The sequence below is a fragment of the Python bivittatus genome, unplaced genomic scaffold, assembly GCF_059951505.1.
Source record: "Python bivittatus isolate LINGU-HERP-01145 unplaced genomic scaffold, Pbiv_v1 ctg000480_np1212, whole genome shotgun sequence".
Taxonomy (NCBI): domain Eukaryota; kingdom Metazoa; phylum Chordata; class Lepidosauria; order Squamata; family Pythonidae; genus Python; species Python bivittatus.
The window spans coordinates 2,973,250-2,988,906 of NW_028277075.1; the positions used below are offsets into that span (position 1 = coordinate 2,973,250).

A 15,657-nucleotide genomic window follows, 5' to 3' on the forward strand; every position below is an offset into this window, starting at 1 on the left:
CAGGGAGATTACCTGTGATATCCTTTACAATGTGCTACTTCATTTTCATATTGCTATTTTTGTTTATGCTTTTACTGCTTGAAATGGTTTCCCAAATTTATTTGGCTATGGAACATTTTGGGCTGTGAATATTTTGACAAAATGCATACCTACTAATCCTAGAGTAGCTTCTTGTCTCATTAAGGACTACAACAAAATTGTGGATTTGTCATCCATAATGAGATAGGAAGACATCCCAGCACTTTCTGTCCCACTATAGAGAAATAAAAATCAATTTAAGTTTGTAGCCTATTAGAGCAAGGAAAACACATTAAAGAAAGAAAATAACAAACAGACTTAAGCTCTGTGTCAGCTAGTTGTCCACTCAAAATTGCCAGGTAACAAGGCAATCAATGACGGTTTTTTCACAGAACTTTATTAAGTCCCTGAGGAACTCTGGTGTTTCACAGAATGTAGTCTGGAAAACTGATTTCAAACTAGATATCTGTTACATTTTTTTTTCATTAAAAAAATTAACAATATATTTTTACATGTCTATGTAAGAAAACACAGCTGAATAATTTCTTGACCCATAGTTCAGTCCATAGTTATAACTTAAGAACAGACAATTTCTGAAGAACAACATACGAACAACCACAAAAGAACTGTGAAGAATTGCCATGATTCCTGAAGTATATTTAGAAAGACTTAAAAAAAATTATAATTCCATTCTTTAGCAAAAAGACTTCTAAAGTAACATACAAATATGGTTAATTAGATAGCTCTGGTCAGTTCTCAGGCTTACAATCTACAAAATATAATGCAAAATGAAAACAGCTGAAGAGAGAGAAGGAAAAAACACACCAACCCTTAAAGCTTATCTTGACCAGTTCAAATGAAAAGAGTTCAGGTACATAAATGGTAGCTGCCAGCTGGGTGACAATTAGGTAGTCTCAAAACAAAGACAATAAAATACCTCTATTTCTTATCTCTGTTATACATTCTGTGTAATGATTATCACTTAACTACAAAGAACAGATACCCAGATCAGTTAGCCCAACTGAGAAACTGAATACCTGATGGCCTGGCTAGGCCCAGCCCCCTGACCAGTTCCAGGAGCTTTAAGTGAAGTACCAGGTCCTATCAAAGAAACAAATAAACAAAACAAAACAAAAAAATCATGATGTTTATGTTTTATAGATACTTTCCTATACATATTTCTTTTGCCATTTATCTTTTGGTCCCCTCTCCCAAGTTTTTTTTTTTTTAAAAGAGGGAAGATTCAAATCACAGATGACTTTATTTTTAGTGAGGTGGCACAAATAAAATCTAATGTTATATGCATTTGTTTAAAAATGCACTGTTTCATTTAACCACAACATCATGAGTAGACTCAGTATCAGTCAAAACTGTAAAGAGAAGATAATTCCCTTCTGGAAACAAAATGCCACCTGTGTAGCACTGGATGTACGTTCACAATAAAATAATTAAAATACATGAACTTTAGTGCCCTGGAGATTTTTCTTGAAAATCAACTTCCTAGCTGGTTGCAGTATGGATTGAATACAAGGTGTAGATGAAGATTATTTACTCACTAAAGGCAAGTGATATTTTATAGACATATGAACATTCTAACAAGAAATGCAATGTTGAATTTGAAAACTGCAATATTAATTGACATAAAAATGTATCACTTTATCAAAACTGAGGATAATAATTTTAAAGAGAAAGACAAGATAACAGTTTAACTGGTAGCAATCACTCATTCCATGAGCTGCTTCTGCCAATACATTTTGGACCATATAGAAATGCAGCTTACGTGCAACTTGTGCAATTGCATTTTCATCCAGCATCATTTCAGCTATGCCTTCCTGATCCACATCAATTTCATCCACATAAACCATTTCAGTTAATGCTCGCATTTTCAAACACCAAGCAGCCTAAGACAGAGAGGAAAAAAGCCCAGTAATTTAAAACATCTACAAAATACATTCAATATTTTAAAAATCAAATTGAATAGAACACAGATAAGGCAGCCCAGCAATAGATTACTTGGCACCTGTGGGAAAAAAGAAAATGGACTATGGGATACTGAGATCCAGTAAGTGTTGGCTGGATTATAACCTTCAATGCAAGCATTAGATGTAGAAAACATTATCTGAGAAGAATATGCGAGGAGAACCTCAAAGAAGAATGCAGAGAATATATTCATGCTGTTGTGAATGTATCTTCCTTGCCAACTGACAGCCTCAGACATTCATAAATGCTCAGACATCCCCAATGAACATTACAAGGGAGAGATGTTCTCTGTCATGTAGACTGAGGCAGATTCCTCTACTACCTCCCTCACCTATGAGCCTATAGAAAAAATGTTCATTTAATATTAGGCAGAACCTGAGAACCAAGATTGGTAAAATGATTGGTTTCAATCTCCTCAGAAGCCTTAGAATTAACTTACAGGAATCTCCAAGAAGCAGGAAGTCCAGGACTACAGAGAGGAAAGAACAGCTAACTTTGAGAATGAAATAAAAAAGTTTAGCCAGGAATTAACACAGAATTCCTGGCTAAACCTTTTTCTTTTATTAAGTTCTTGATTTATTTTAGTGTGTGATGTTAAGTGAGACTTCATAGTTTTATTAGGCATTTGGGCATTTAATGTTATCTTTTTTCATGCTGCAGGCTCGCTGTGAATATAGCATGTTTGCTTTAGAATCTTTCTGACTTCCATAATAGTAATAATAATAATTTTTTTAAAAACCTTAGGTCTCTTTGCGAAGACTTTGTAACTAGCCATTATATAGTCTGATCAGAGTACTGTATCTTATTTTGGTCTTTTCTTCTTTTTAACTCATCTGGGAGCAGCTGCTTTATCAAGGGAACTCTGTATTTCTTCCCTTTAACAGGGAATGTTTAAAAGAGGTTGGAGAGTCACATCTTATGGATGGTTTAATTGATGTTTCCTGCATATTGCAAATGGCTAGACTAGATGATCTTCCTTCACAGTTCTATGATTCTATGTTGTTTTCTTTACTGTCACTCTGCAATGAAGTGCCGCACCCTTAAGAGTATTAGTGGAGAACTTCCTTCTACTAAAACAGACAGAAGGTTGATAAATCAAAGAATTAATGTGTGACCAAGAGATATTTCAAAGCATAGTACTGATTTATTAATAAATGTGTTCCTTGTAATTCATATTATTAAAAAAATCTCACAAACTACAACCCAGATGAGCAATTTATATTAAGTAAAACAAGGGTAATGTTGGTATATGTATAGAACTGCTTTAAAAGATTCTTATGGTAATTCCCTACTTTGTGCATGTTTGGAAATGTTTTTAAAAAATAGTTTTGAGAGGTAGAACTGTGTCAAAACCTACAAAGGAAATTCAAAGAAATGGGTTGCAGGGGAAGTTGCATCCCATGCACTTTCTGGATTAGATCCAGATTAAATTATTATAAAATCTTGTGGCTCCAGGAGACAGACATATTTGTAAAAATATCCAAACCAGTGCAGATCCACTATACATATCCATCAACTCACAAATTGGCTCTGGGATAGTCAAGTACTGATACTAGTTATATGTTTACTGATAATCCGAAAGTATTTAGTACAAACCAGTCTGTTTATGAAATAAGACCAAAAATAGCTTTCACTTTTAGCTGAAAAACTCTTGAAAAAAAGAGTGCCTTTCCACATGTTCTCTTGATACCTTAATAAAAAACTAAGGAGCTCAGAGAAATCAATAGCATAGTAAAGTGGAATTGCTAAAATAAAGAACAGGCCCTTGTGTTTTTGCAGAAAACCAAGATAATCAAAATAACTTTATTCACTACAGAAGTATGCTAAAAGTAATGCAAATCAAACATTTCAAACCTTAGAAAGTATCAAAGGAAAGCTTCTGAATTATGGAAAGCCACAGTATTTCACATACTTGTTTCTTTTTAATACAGGTTAATTCCTCACACAAATGCTACATGCAGAATATTAAATCCAGGAGTAAAGGCTTACACGAATAGTAAAAAAGAAAAAAGGGACATTTAAGACAATTTAGTGGCTAGAAGAAAAAAACATCATGTAACCAATTCTGCCATATTTTTAAAACCTACAGCATTTAATAGGAGGACTAAGATGCTTGAAAGATTTGATTCTACACCTTCATTTAATTCCTACTAAAAACTGTGCACAAAGAGGTGACACCTACTGATTATTAAATTGTAATAGGGAAATAAACAAAAGGAATTGTGCATTTTAGAACTCAATACAAATAAGTTTGACTCTGTTGTATGCTGCTGTTTCATGAGGTATCATGAAAGTTCCTAGAAAGCTTTTTCACAGCTGCCAGATTCTGAAGAGATAAAGACAGCCAAGACCGCGAGTCACCTTCTCCCCCATTCTTTCCAGACATCTTCAGAAACAACACCTCAATCTAGGAATAATATGCTGATCTCTCTCATTAATTTATCTTGATGGCAGGTGGAGGTTTATCTGCTTTAAGAACAAATAACAAGTTTAATAAAGTACTAGGGTGGCAAAGACTGTTACAGGTCTGCTTTATGCTACTGATTCATTTTGCTACTTTTTAAAATACTGTACAATTTTGGTACCAAAGTAAACTTAACCTGAGCCTATATGTTGTTTACTTCATAGCATGATTCTAATTGTATGAAGTCGTTTTAATATGACAGCAAAGCTGAGAGGAGGATTTTAACAGAAAGTCCCAATAAATATTACAAGACTACATAATGACAGCTGAAAACTCTGTTTCCACTTAATGCTTAGTGAATCTTACTTCTTTTTTAAACAAAAGTATACCTGACTTAATATAAATAAAAAATAAGGCCTTCCTTTCTCTTGGAGAAGAAAGAGGTGGCTTGATGATATGCCTGTTATTTCTGACCTCAGTCCTAAGCCATAATATGATTTATTTAGTATTGTGTGCAAACTAGGCTACTGTTTCTTCTTCTTATATATAAACTTAGCCACTGACTAAATAACAGTGACTGATTCAGAGATTAAACATATAGTCAGGGCTCATACATGTTAATCCAGGTTTCCCAGAAAATGATTTATTGAATAAAACACAACATATTAAGTCATAAATCATAGCTAATTGACCACAAAAGCTGGATTCATGTAATGTACTAAATCAAAATCAAACAAACCACATTATGGTTTGGCAAAACATAAACATAGATATAATGCAGATCCAAATTGATATATTTGAAAGCAGTAAACAACTTTAAACACATTTATTTTAAATCAATAAAATATAATAAATGAAGTACTTAATCTCTTATAATTTTCCAGCACTTATTAGAAAATGAAGACATAAGTCCTATCAGAGGCCTCAATTATTATGTAACCTCTTAAAATACTGGTTCGTAAGGAGAAACAAACAAATATCAAAACGATCTTTCCATTTTTGTGACATGCTCTGGAATCTATGGTGAACTCCAAATCTATGACTTATAAAGAATAAATCAGCTTTTGATAAAGAAATAAAATATTAGAAAAAACATGAATATTTAACCATATATATTGCACCTAGTAAAATATTTAACACAGTCTTTTATGCTATGACTACATTTACACCATTAGAAATTGTTATAGCAGAAAATGAATATGACCAATTCATTAGCTTCACTCATGAAAGTCTGCAATACTGATAACTACTGAAAATGCTCTTGCTAGTTTCAGCCATCACAATACTAATTTTAATGGAATTTTATATTTTCATCCAAATATATCACTGTTATGGCTTCAGAGTAAAAAAAAAAACCTCTTAATATAAGCAAGTTCCAAAATGAACTCCTATTAAACTCCCATTTAAAATATCCTTCATATAAGGCTGGGGTGCCATGATCATTATTATATAATCTTCCAAACTCCTTCCTAGTCCACCTGCTATTAGAATTAAGTTACCTAAATTTAAGATGTTATTATAACTTTAATGGAAGATGTTATGCAATTTACATTTTGGGGGAAAAAGATAAATAGCAGAGTTTTTATTTTGGATTGGTATTTTTCCCCAAAACAACACCGCAATCAACTTTTCAGTGAAACATGATATGTATAATGCAATATTCTTAATTTTAAATACAAAGATTTGAAACTACTTAACTTCTTTAAAAAAAAAAGAATTAAACAGTAGTAAACTATAGTTAATACAATAAAAATAAACTGAGTGTGAAAAGTTAAGCTCAAATATGCTTTCCTGGAACTAGAAGGGGGCATGAAAGCAGAGGCCCTGCCCAAGGTCACCTAATTAATTCATAGGATAGTGACAGAATGAAGATTTTTCTTCTTATCAACTATTATGAATTTACACACTTCTTTTCTAATGTTTAATATTCTATATTATGCCTCCCCACCTTTTCCTTATACGTTATTACTAATCACATATTCAGAAGGCATGAAAGTGAAATCAGCAGTGAAATACAGTATCAGGCAGAGGTAAGAAAGTTTCTCTAAGATCAAAATCTGAAAGCCGAAATATTATATATATTTGCTAAAAAAAGCACAGAATTATGCAATTCAGCATAAGCTGTCATCTATTTTTCTTGTGTACTTCAGTACTATAAATCAGTACTGTTTCCTGATCTTTAAATTGACATATGGAACATAAAGAACAATAATCAGATTAGGCAGGTGATCAGGATGATCAACCAAGATACTAGGACAGAAGCACATTCCTTTTAGGTCATGGTATGGTTATAAACAAAGAAGCTGCAGTGAGTTTAATAAGGTTAATGAAAGATTATTTCTGGTAGTAATAGCTGATTTAGACCCTCTTTCAAAAATTAATTTTAAATAAGATATGTTCATTTACAAGGAACTCCTACTACATTTCCTGAATCTTACTCTCTAATAAGCATTAGGAATACAGTTTTAATTGATGTCACAATGCACATTTTGCCATTTTGGCATCATCATGGTTAAGAATGGATATATATGGCTACTTCTGGGTGAGTCAGCCTTCCTTCCGAATTACAGAAAATAAAATGGAAAAAAATAATGCTCTAATAAGCATTAGGAATACAGTTTTAATTGATGTCACAATGCACATTTTGCCATTTTGGCATCATCATGGTTAAGAATGGATATATATGGCTACTTCTGGGTGAGTCAGCTTTCCTTCCGAATTACAGAAAATAAAAGAGGAAAAAAATCCTTTAAAAGACTTTAAAACAACAGCAAAGAGCTTAATCAAGATTTTGACTAAGAAAGTTATAAATGGATAAAGGGGACGGTATTAATTTGAAAGATAAAGATTTTGGCAAAAGTGCTTTCGGTATTATGTGGAATTTATTAAATAAACAGACCAGACCTTCCTGGGAATGTTGATTGTCTGACATCAAGGGGAAAAAATAATTGGTGGAATTTACAAAACAAGGAGATAAGCATAACAGGAGACTGACAGTGTCATTAAAACTACAGAAAGACAGAATGGACTAAAACCTTTAGGGTATAAAGAAAGCGAACCCTGCTCCCTCGCAAAAAGGAGAGAGAAGCCTGCCAGACTATTATATGTGCAAAAATGGAAAGATTCTGAAATAGCCACGATGAAGGAATGGTTGGTGATGATGACAGAACTAGCAGAGATGGCAAAATTAACTTGTTTGATCAGAGAAAGATCAACAACTGCATTTATCAGTGACTGGAAATCCCTTATGGACTTTTGCTGAAAAAAGAGAAAAATGAACGTGTGATTTATGGGTTTGAAGATTAGAAAGGGTAGCTTATAGAAAGAAGAAAATTATGATGTAACCTTAGAGAAAGAAAGTAAAATGTAAATGCATTTATAACTGCTGTCAAAAGTGATCGGAAGCCGCTTCTTTATAATCTTTTTTCTTTTTTTTTTTCTATTTTCTTTCTTACTTATTCACTATTCTTATTTTGTTTCTTTTCTAATATATGTCTAGAAGCACATTACAGCGCAGTTCCAGATTCTGCAGCAAATTGCTTTTAGCCCTTTCAGCAGAATATTTTAAAAACATAGTGGGACAGTATGAAATAATGATAATCCCTCACATACATAGCATATATGGTCCTTGATCACTCCTGCTTGATTGCTCCTATCAATGTAGGGGTGGAGGGAAAGTGGAAGCTAAATAAACTAGGAAGCTCTGTCCAGGGTTATTTAGCTACATGTAGAAGCTAGGACCCCTAACATGTTTATTTATTAATTAAATTTATATACAACCTGACTCCCAACAACTGCACAGTTCACAAGTTTTAAAAAAATAAACACGTTCAGCCCCCAACCCAAAGTTTTAAACTATAGAAACCTAAATTATGGATACTGCTTCTTGGCTTCTTTAGCTACTCCTGCTGGTGGAAAGAAGCAAATAGGAATGTTCAGATACTATGCACCAGAATATTTATTCAATCATTATAAACTGAAGTTATAAAGAATTGCAGCTTATCATTTAAAACAATTTGAATACCAGTTTTCACTCTAAACATTCAAGAATCCATGCTCATCCATTTTGAGAAAATCCATGCTCATCCATTATGAGAAAATGTAATATTTATTTGAGGTTATTATAGTTTTAGATTTTAATAGCACTATAAGTCTTTTTAATATGGTTCTGCATTTCAGTTAAGCAAACTAATGAGCATCTGCAGGCAATGGAAAATGACAGCATCATCACAAATATGTCGCTATTTTGGCTTCATCAGTTTCATGGTTTGTTGTAGATGTGCAGAGACCTGAAGCTTTCACTCTATATAAATTTTAGCTTTAATGACATCATGAGAGATAATTATGTATTTGCTGGGTTCACACATCAAGCTCAGGCATAATGTGGTTGGTCTGGTTTTGACATAGAGTAAGGTAACATACAGCAACTGTGATTTGTAAGCCATAGTTAATGGCTTAACATGTGTATATCAGACTACTATGGTTAAAACTATGGTTAAGCAAACCACAGTTTAGCACCATTGCAGGGTAACACCTCTCCTGAAGTTGCTGTATAGGCTACCAGTAGGTTTCCAGGCCCAATTCAAAGTGCTGGTAATAACCTACAAAGTTTTTTATGCTATATATAGCACAGCATCATATTAGGCACTGCCTTGTCAGAATTCAATTTGCCCATTGGGAAGGCCTGTTAAGAGTACCCCTTTATTTGAAGTTAGAGGGACATGGATCAAATGAGAGGTCTTTCCTGTGTCTATTCTCAGACTCTGAACACCCTGCCACCAGAAGTTTGTAATGCCCCGTCTTTCATGCCATTTACAAAGAACACACAATTATTTTATTTTGTTCAACCCTAGTTAAATGTTACTGGCATCCATCTTGGAGAAGAATCGGTATACAGGTGGTCCTCATTTAACAACCACCTGTATAGCGACAGTTCGAACTTACAATGGTGCTAGACAACTGGTAGTTATGACCGGACTTTGTACTTATGGCCATCACAGCATCCCCACAGTCACGTGATCGCGATCCAGATACTCAGTGCCTGGATCGCGATTACAATGTTGCAGCATCTCAAGGTCACGATTGCAATTTGCAACCTTCCCTACTGGCTTCCCACAAGCAAAGTCAATGGGGAAGCCAGCAGGAAGTCGGAAGTCATGGCCACAAGGCCTCACTTAATGGCCCACACAATCCTTGTTTAATGATGGCAACAGGGACTGCTGGAACTGCTGTTGCTAAGCAGTGCAGTCACATGGTTTTTCCACTTATGACCATGTTGTTTAACGATGGAGTTTCTGGTCTCAGTTAGCATAGTTAAACGAGGACTACCTGTATTATTATTTTAAAAAAAATAATGTGTTGTAACCCACCCAGAGACTTTTGATTGGGGTAGGTTATAAAATTGTAAAATAAATAAAATAATGTACAAGCTAGGTTACTGAGGTCAACAGAATACGGATACAGCTACTAGACCTGGACTACAACAATCCAAATGAAACTAGAGGGCAGCTAAGAGTTTTCTGTAAAGCTTTGCTCCCACCTATGATCATCTGGATTTTTGCAGCCTAGATCTGACAGCCTTAATAAAGGCCAAGCTGATTCATTAATTTCTCTGGGCCAAACAAACATCTTGTGATACAATAAGTGAGGCAAGACTTGGCACCCACCTTACATGCTATATGGCCTGATCTTGAGACCTGCAATTCACAAATAAATTATTCTGCTATCACAGTGACAAACAATTAACTTTTACTTATTTCTTTAAATTCATGTTAGTATCTTGTCAATAAATTTCTCCAGCTATAAATCACAAAACAGCCCACACTGTATCACATGAAATGATATTACTAATAAGAAAAGCAATAAAGATTTTGCAAACAATACTTGTCTTATAGTTTGAACCTGAATAGCTGATTTTTCTTATACAATTAGCCAGTGAGAATTGAACCAAATCCGAATTGTGAGATTGAGGAAAAAGGAAAAGAGGGCTTAACAATTTACATCTGTTATGATCCCAATTAGAATTCCTTTTTTAACCTTACTACAGGTAGTCCTCAGTTAACAATACCAATTGGGACAGGAATTGCCATCACTAAGCAGTATAGTTGTAAAGTGCAATGTGACGTTGTGTTTTACAACTGCATTGCTTAGCGATGACTAAGCAATGACTTCCGGTTGCCGTCCTTAAGCAAATCCTGCACCATTATTAAATGAGGACATTATGCGGTCACCACTGCAACCTCCTGCCAGCTTCCCCACTGACTTTGCTTGAAGGAAGCCAGCAAAGAAGGTCGCAAATGGCAACCATGTGATCGTGGGACACTGCAACAGCTGGAACTTTGAGGACTGGTGTTAAGTACCATTTGTTCATCACTGTCGCAAGTTTGAATGGTCGCTGAATGAGTAATCATTAAATGAGGACCACCTGTATTTGAGATCATGTCAATTATTAATTGGATTGTAACCTATCCCAAGATTATCTAGATAATAAGCCATAAGTATTTTAAACAAAATTAAATAAATTAGAACTATTCTTCCATTATGAATAGACATACTGGGAAGTAGGGATTCCAGTTATGAGCACAGTTGGAGTTAAAACTCTCTGGGTTATCTTATTCCAGCTAATTAGCTACACAAGACTATGCATGGGGATGGGGGGGGGCTTAACATAACAATATGTGCTTGGAAACTGAGTTTTACAACTGAGTGTATTGTATGATCACAGCCACTTGCTCTTTAAAATCCTCACAAAATTCTCCCAATTTATAATATAACATGAACTCTCTGACTTCATTCAAATGATTTCTGAACTTGTTTTTCCCTACAACAGGTTAAAGCCCTATTTTGAATACTGCAAGGAATTTTTCTATACACTTTGTTAAACCAAGATGTAAATCACAGTTTAAAAACCACAACAGAACTCAAGTAATTTTTATGGCTTAGCATTTATATTTGAACTTGGACATTATGACAGAGTAAACAAACTATAATTCTGAAAGCACGGCTTGGTATAATATATGAAACCAGCTGTTAGAGCATGAAATGTTCATTTCACCCAATATAATATTACAATTAATTATTATATATTGGTTGGTTACATGATACCATCATGCCATCTGGGTATTCTATTTACCTGGGGTTTTGGGGGTTTATAGGAGTTGTAGCCCACAATACCTGTAGGGTATAAGTTTGGTAATGTGTTTTTTCTCATATATTACTAATCATTTTGTTTTATCAAAGAAGAAAACTAGACAAGTTGAGTATGCTTTGCTCTCAAGGCAATCAAAATATTAGCATTCTTCTTGTTTTCTTGTATGTGCTTCAATTATTTTAGAATCTTCATTTTAAAGACAAGCTAAGGAGTTGTGTCAGGCTTTCGTCATCTTTTCCATTCTCAATTATTCCAAAACATTTGGATACTCTATATGAGATACACAGAAGATACAAAGACAGCTGTTACAAAGGAATTTGCAAATTACTACAAAATTAAACCAGAGACACTTAGTACTGTAATTTTAGAACATGTTGATAATATGAAATCCTGTCAGGACAGAAGACTACCTATCTCCATTACAAAGCTCCTCTTTATTGTAACCGTATTTTCTTACACATTAGTAACAGCTATTCTGAGGGTTTTAAGGATAAAGCCGCCTCCTAGTCCAGCTTGACTCTTAAGGATGCACCCACGAGGCTTTCCTCTCATGATACAGAAGTGGTCTGTGACTACCTTCTTACGGAATATTGTTTCAGTTTCCTACCTAGAACTGATACCTTTTAAGGAACTACAACACATTTTCATAAATGCAAAACGAATCATCTTCATTCGGGATATCTGCGTGCCCGCGCGGGCAAGACGAAAAGCTGTGAAATGCAGGAAAGGCACCGTTACGCGATCTTTACAAAACGCTTGCGCAAGCAAGATAAATAAAAAGACCTGTAGGTATAAAAAAGACAATGGTTACTGAATCAAGGCATCCACCCAAGGCCCGGCTTTACATTTTTCCCGAACTCGGTTCGATATCACATCCATGCTTCCAGCTCCTGCCCTGCCTCTCCCCATTACCTGGTCGCCGGGTTCCTTTTCCAGCAACTGGGAGCACAGATCCGAGCAGAGCTGGAATTTCCTCCGCCTGAAGTAACTCAAGGCGTGCAGCAACGGGTCCATTTCCAGCCCCATGAGCGGGTCACACGGCAAACGGCTAACAACAAAGCCACGCTACCCTTCCCTCCTGCCTAGGCCCGGCGTCGCAGCTTCGCTTTGCCCAGCAACGCTAACCAGGGGCCTTGGAGAAGCAAAGGCGACTAAGTAACTGCCTGAAGAGCCAGAGACTGGGAGCGCGAGCTTGTGTTGATCGGCTCTTCCCTCTTGTCTTTAGGGGGGGGGGAGGCGGGGAGGCAGGGAAGTTGAAGGGCTTCTTTCAACGCCAGCAATGGCTGCTGAAATTTTTCGGGGTTGCGGGCCGTGTCCTATTTCTCTGCCTTTATGCTTGATTTCCCCCACGGGAACATTAGGGGTTTCTGACAGGTTTCCTCTCGTTACGTGGCACGAGAAATGCTAAAGTGGCAGCTTTTTGTAGCGTGCAACATTTTTCATGTGTTGATGGTTTATGATTTGAACTTTATGAACTTTGCAGAGGAAACTACTTGGGGAAATAGAGTTAAAACAATTTTATTTCAATAGCTATTAAAGAATTATCTTTGATTAGTCACAAGAAGATAAATGCATTTCGTGATTTTTAGCTAAATTAAAACTTGAGAGGCTAATTTATTGCTTGATGTGAGAATGTACTGTGTGGTTAATTTATAGTTCAGTATGTTATGCAAAATCTCAAATTAGGTTAACTCTGGAAAATCTGGGGACAATTTGTCTCTGCTTAATCTACTTCAAAGGGTTGTTATTATTATTAAGGATAAAATGGCGATGGGAACAGGGAGGGAACTGTCCTTCACCCCTGCCTGAATCCTAAAGCCTACTTAAACTAATAATCTGATTTAGTGATGTTTCACACATCAAGGTAAAGTGCAATTTCCTTAACTGTGGTCTATTCAAGAAACCAAAATGAGGTGAGGAGTTCAAAGAGCCTGACAAACAACATTTGGATTTGGATTTAATCCCCCACCCTTCTGAGATTTATTTATTTATTAAATTTGTATGCTATTTGTACGTATGTAGATCAACATTGGAGGTCCTTCCCTGCTTGTCTATTTGTCAAGCCCATTGGGCTGGTGGTCATGAGGTATAGAACTCTTTTAGTAGTGTCCCCCTCCCCCCCCCAGTTCCAATGAATGTCAACCAAGATGGGTCATTACAGGTCTTCAAGTGAGTCCTGAAATCTTACCTATTTAACTATTTATAAATTTTATAAAGCTAAAAACCTGTTTCAGTTAAAACTGACTGACTCCCATCTTTGTATATTCAGATCAAAATAATTAACAAATGAACATAATAACAATGTAACATGTCCATAGAACAAACAGTATGTAAAAACTGGGAATATGCAACTAACAACAGCCCAATGTTAGAAACACCATTCTTTGCCAGAAGGACCAGTCACAACATTCCAGTCCTCAAGGCCTGATAAAACATCCATGTTTTTATTGACTTTCTAAAAATCAGAAGGCAAAGGGCCATTTAGACAAGCAGGGGCAAGCTATTCCACAAAAGTGTGGTCATAATTGAAAAGGCACTCTTCCAAGTTCCCTTTAGATGGCTATCCCTGAGGGAAGAGACCTAGAATGTGCCCATCCTACTTGATCTTATGGGTAGATAGTTGTTACTAAAAGAAGGTAGTCTCAAAGATGTTCAGCACTTGAAGCGCTTTAAAATAGCATCTTGCGCTCAGAAGCCAACTGGTAACCACTGCAGTATTTGAAGCAGACTGTTACATGAGTTACTAAGGTATGCTCATAATCACAGCATTCTGAACTAGCTGAAGCTTATGAATACTCTTCAAAGACAGGCTCATGTAAAACACATTGTAATAATCCAACTGATTGTTATGACTGAGTTATAACTTTATAGTGCCATTCTGATATTTCATCTGTTTAAGTCATTGATTTATCCTTGTCTTATTGTACCAATTAATTAATTAATTATGGGCCACCAAATCATTGCCTCTTAGCAATCTATAGATAGGTTTTCTCCATGACAATCTGTCCCTAACCTGGTCTTTCAGGTCTTCCAAACTGAGTATCTACCTTGCAACTGGTTGGTCTTCTCTTTCCTTCCACCTTTCCCAGCTTTAGAGCTTACTCCAGAGAGCTAGGTCTTCACATAGTGCATAGTAGGATAATTTGGGCCTGGTCATTTGTGCCTCAAGTGAGAACTCTGGATTGATTTGTTTGATGATCCATTTGGTTGTTTTCTTGGCTGTCCATGGTATTCTCAGGAGTCTTCTCCAATACCAAAGTTCAAAAGCGTCAATACTCTTCCTATCCTGCTTCCTCAAAGTCCAACTTTTGCTTCCATAGAGTATCACAGGGAATACTATGGCTTGCATGATTCTGATCTTTGTAGATATTTAATATCCTACAAAATTGTTTCTTCTTTGAAAAATTCACCCCCCATAATTTAATTTGGTTTTCAAATTTTCCTAAACTATCTTGTTCCAATAATTGTTTGTCTCTACTGCCATCTGTTGTGAATGCACCTTCCTTGCCAGTAACAGACATTCACAGACTTAGATATCCCCATATCCACAAGGGAGGATCTTCTTTGTCATGTACACACAGATTATCACAGCCTCTGCCTTCTCGAGGTATAGGAAAGTGGTTATCCTTTTAAAACCAATAAGTTGATACTGGGCTATGATTGAAAAAAAGAGGAGACTAACATCATTCCCAGAACCTCAGATTAAAGTTGGAATTTCAGGAAAAAGAGATGATTAGGTAAAAGGAAACAGGGGCCTTTACTTCAAGAAAATTGATTATTTGTATACACAGAGGTATATGTTCTAGCCAGAATTTCTGTCAGTTACTTTTTTTCTCAGTAGAGTTAAGATCACTGAACTTGGAAGGACATAGAATGCAGAATTCCTTATTGTTATTGTTAGTCATGTTGCACCTCAGTAAAGGAGTGATAACATGACCCATTTACAAGTTCATTGACTCTTGTTTATACTTGTCTGAAGATGAAGTTAGTTATTGTTGACATATTGCATTTTTGTACATTATTTACAGCTGGCTATGTATTTAGAAAAGTATTTATCACACGGAAAATGGCCAAACAAAGCAGATTTAAATAAGGTTAACCAACA

General features: G+C 35.6%; 1 protein-coding gene across 1 annotated transcript in view; it reads right to left on the minus strand.

The window, feature by feature from the left end:
- The window catches only part of TTC8 (tetratricopeptide repeat domain 8), a 35,249-nt gene extending 22,537 nt beyond the window's left edge, over positions 1-12,712 (minus strand). The window contains exons 1-3 of the mRNA XM_007431588.4: positions 12,465-12,712; positions 1,799-1,919; positions 1,056-1,119 (exon numbers count right to left, since the gene is read on the minus strand). Of these exons, the coding sequence (XP_007431650.1) occupies positions 1,056-1,119; positions 1,799-1,919; positions 12,465-12,578 (299 nt within the window). The 5' untranslated portion in view covers positions 12,579-12,712. The remainder of the gene's footprint in view (positions 1-1,055; positions 1,120-1,798; positions 1,920-12,464) is intronic.
- Positions 12,713-15,657: the final 2,945 nt, after the last annotated feature.